The sequence below is a fragment of the Solanum stenotomum genome, chromosome 4 (assembly GCF_019186545.1).
Source record: "Solanum stenotomum isolate F172 chromosome 4, ASM1918654v1, whole genome shotgun sequence".
NCBI lineage: Eukaryota > Viridiplantae > Streptophyta > Magnoliopsida > Solanales > Solanaceae > Solanum > Solanum stenotomum.
This window is the reverse complement of record NC_064285.1, coordinates 20,167,659-20,172,148: the sequence shown is the minus strand read 5'-3', so window position 1 is coordinate 20,172,148 and position 4,490 is coordinate 20,167,659. Positions and strand designations below refer to the sequence as shown.

The following is a 4,490-nucleotide window of genomic DNA, read 5'->3' as shown; positions in this document are numbered from 1 at the left end:
ATTCGGTTATATCCCCAAATTAGTTTTAGATAAGGATATTTCTTCGGTCTCCGAAATGGAGTTTGACCAAGTACCAAACATTGTAATTGGATTAGATTAATATCAATGGACCCTTTATCATTCAGTTATTGAATTATAAATTAGTAAAATTGATGGACACAAACTAGTTAAATAATGGAAAATTGCCAAAGAGGATACTGATGATATCAAATCCTACGAAAAATAGAAGCCAAGTATGCCTGCATCTGGTCGTATATCGGACTATCTTTAACCGCATTAATAATGGAAGCTTTCTCTTTCATAACCGATTCCATTTTTCATCAAAAAATTCTTTTTGAATATGTGCGTTCATTTGGCAGGGCCGAGATTTAGTAGGGATATCATCCTCAGAAAAGCCTTCTTCATATGGAAGAGCTTGACCAAATGAGTAGTTTTTTGAAAATATTTCGTAGGAACTAAGCCTTCTTGAATACAGCTAACATCTGCACCACTAATCGAACATCTGTTTGGAATAAACTCATTTTTGTTTTGAGATAACTATCTGAATATGGAAAAGAAAGCTTCTATTATTAATGCGGTTGCTATCGATGATGGTGTTGATAATCTGGGTATGGCTCTAGTGAGAAACAGAGAAGATGTTGTTTTATACCCTTGTTCTAACCATTTTGGAACATTTTAATGGTAGATTTACCAATTAGCATGAGACTGTTCGTACCCTCCTTAATGGTCTAAGATGTCAGACCTTAGGACATTTCAGATGGTACAAAGACACCTTTCTTAGTAGGTTTATGGAATTACCAAAAATAAAATTGAGTATTGGAAAGCTAAGTTTATAGATGACATTCCCCCTCTCTTTGCCGAAAGAGTTCGTAAAGCTCTAAGAGGCAGTTATGGTGAAATCCCTTATAAGGATTATACTTATGGAAAGATTATAGGGACTTGCACTCAAGAAGGCTTGAATTTGTGCAACGAACTACATATGGCTAGACAGCTTAAGATGGATAAGTTGAAGGAAAAATCTCAATTGGGAGATTCTGTGCGCAGTTTGGTCTACCCAATCCTTCTAAAGGAACCAATAAGGACAGGTATTACAAGTCCTCTACAACCAAAGGTTCTCATAGGAAAAGGAGATCTAGACGAAGGTCCAAAGAAGAACGCGAAGCTAGAAAGAGCTCTCGTAAATCTCATAGATTTACCAAAGACAGATTAGGAAGAGACCTTTCTAAGGTGAAATGTTACAAGTGTGGACAACTTAGTCATAATGCTCCTAACTGCAAGTTGAATAAGTTGAATACTTTAGAACTTGATGGAGAAACCTATGAAAAGGTTTATGGATTGTTATACAGCTCAGGGTCGGACTATGACTATGAATCTGATTCAGGTTCTGATATTGAATTGCTTGATTTATCTAATAACGATAAAAATTATGATAGCCCTTGTACTACTTGTCAAGGTAATACTTGCAACTGTGAAGATGATGAAATTTATAAACATCAATCGCAATTTCAAGATTTTAATATGAACACAATCACTTCTGATAATGTGTTTGAGCTTTTAAAAGAAGTTACTGATAGCAAGCTTCGTGAAAAGATCATTAATTTAACTACTTCTAACGAAACTAGTTCAAGTTCTTCTAAACCTTTTGAAAACAAGAAGAATGATTTAAATGATTTTGAATATTCTGCACCTTACTCTTTAAAAGAGGTTGATGATCGTCTTATAAAAAGAAATGCTTTTCCTGAAAAGGATTCTTCTTTCGATGATTCAAAAATTGAAATTGAGAATTTAAGATTAAATCTCTTAAGCAAAATCAATTGATTTGTGATCATAGAATTACTTAGATTGAGATGCATAATTCAGAAGACAGGTTTTCGAAATATAAAGGAATTTCTGAAAATCATGTTGAAAATGAACCTATTAATCTTGACCCTAAGCAAGATATGTTTTTGGGAATGATGCAAATTATTACTGCTCATAAATGGTATGTTAAATGTACTATTTTGATTGATAATAGTTTTTCGATTACTAATATTGCTATGATTTATAGTGGTGTAGATGTTAGTTGTATTCAAGAAGGCTTAGTGCCTACGAAATATTTTCAAAAAACTACTTATTTGGTCAAGTTTGCATCAGGACATGCGTTAGATATAAAGTATAAATTGCCTAATGCAAAAATTTGTCAGAATAAAGTCTGCATTCCTCATTTCTTCTTCTTAGTTAATAATCAATTATATCCGCCAATCATACTTGGAACTCCGTTTATAAACGCCATTTAGCCTTTTACAGGAATTGACTCAAAAGGATTTTCTGCCACTTACAAAGAGAATAAAATTACTTATTCTTTTGTTACAGATTCGATAACCAGAGATATCAATGCTTTGATAAATATGAAGCAGAATCATATGAATTCTTTACAACTAGAATTATTCAGCATGAATATATTTGATTCTCTGAAATCTGCTAAAGTGAAGGAAAAAATTAAATTGATTTCCAAACATATTGTCGTTGATATTTGTGCAAATCACCCCAGTACTTTTTGGAATAGAAAGAAGCACATTGTAACTCTTCCATATGAAGAAGGCTTTTCTGAGGATGATATCCCTACTAAATCTCGGCCCTGCCAAATGAACGCTGAGTTAGTAGAGTTGCAAAAATGAGATTGATAATCTCTTACAAAAGGGTTTGATTAAACCTTCTAAATCCCCTTGGTCTTGCACAAGTTTTTATGTTAATAACGCTGCTGAAAGGGAAGGCGGTGTCCCTAGACTGGTTATTAATTATAAACCTTTAAACAAGTATTTAAAATGGATTAGGTATCCTATTCCAAACAAAAGAGATTTACTTTCCAGATTATATGATGCCAATAATATTTTCAAAATTTGATTTAAAATCAGGTTATTGGAAGATCCAAATATTTAAATAGCATGCTTATAAAAAAAAAAATTAATGTTCCATATGGTCAATATGAATGGAATGTAATGCCTTTTGGTTTAAAAAATGCCACATCTGAATTTCAGAAAATCATGAATGATATTTGTAATCGATATATGGATTTTATTATTGTTTACATTGATGATAGTCTAGTATTTTATAAAACATTTGAAATGCATATCAATCATCTTGACATCTTTAAGAAAATTGTGATACAAAATGGTTTGGTTATCTCAAAACCGAAAATGAGTTTATTCCAAATAGATGTTCAATTTCTAGGACATCAGATTTGTCAAGGGAAAGCTACCCCTATTCAAAGATCTATTGACTTTGCATCAAAGTTTCCTAATCTTATCACCGATAGGACTCAATTGCAAAGATTTTTGGGAAGTTCAAATTACATATCCCTTTTCTATAAAAATCTTTCTCGAGATTTGGCTCCTTTATATGACAGGCTGAAGAAGAATTATAAATCTCCCTGGACTGACAGTCATACCGCTTTGGTTAAGGATATCAAGCTTCGGGTGCAATCTTTACCTTGTTTAGCCCTGACCAACCCTGCTTGGCAAAAAATTATTGAGACGGATGCGTCCAGTATTGGTTATGGTGGAATTCTAAAGCAAATTAATCCACATGATAAGAATGAATATCTAATTAGATATTCAATTCTGAAAAATGGAATGAGGCCCAGAAGAAATGTTCTATTGTGGCCCTTGAGATGTTGACTATTGTCAAATGTGTTCTGAAGTTTCACAATGATCTATACAATCAAAAGTTTTTGATAAAAACTGATGCTCAATCCGTCAAATTTATGTTTGATAAAGATTTCAAGCATGATGCTTCGAAATTAATAATTGCAAGGTGGCAAGCACAATTGACCCCTTTTGATTTTAAAATTCAATATAAAAAGGGAGTTGATAACTCTTTATCGGATTTCTTATCCAGAGAATACCTTCAATAAAATGTTTTTCGAAACCTTTTTTCATGATGAAACTCTCATTACTATCCTTAAGATTCTTATATTACCTAGAGATCTGAAAGGTCTTATTCTTGAAAAGATTATTGATGATATTTTGAACGAAGAATTTGGAGATTTTCTTATTCTTGATTACTCAGAAGAATATTTGACAAACTATTACTCTGAATGACTAAAAATTGTTATATTTGTGGGATGGATCCACCATGGATTCATGCAAAGGGAAGGGGAAGGGGAAGATCATCCCAAGGACCGTCATACATATCCTCGTTGAATTCACAATCTTATCAAGGATCGTCAGACATAGCCTCATCAAATTCCGCAGTTATAGAAATGGGAAGAAGGACTTTGATTACTAAGAAGATTTCTTAAGAAGAAGCTTCATCCAGCTCAAAAAAAATCTGTTAATTTGTAAGATATTCCAAAAGACAGTCCGTTATACGGCCAGATGCAGGCATACTTGGCTACTCAAAAGCAAAAAGATACTTTTGCTTCCATCACCAAATAGGATACTAATTATATCAAATCCTACGAAAAATTAAAAAAGAAAGAAATGATATTTCTTTTGGAAAACTCTGAACTT

The 4,490-nt window shown here is 32.7% G+C and overlaps 1 protein-coding gene across 1 annotated transcript; it reads left to right on the top strand.

Annotated features, from left to right (window-relative positions):
* The first annotated feature begins 3,176 nt into the window (after positions 1-3,176).
* Positions 3,177-3,656, top strand: LOC125861339 (uncharacterized). The gene has a single exon (XM_049541259.1). It carries the CDS (start codon positions 3,177-3,179, stop codon positions 3,654-3,656), a length of 480 nt encoding a protein of 159 aa, XP_049397216.1.
* The last annotated feature ends 834 nt before the right edge of the window (positions 3,657-4,490 follow it).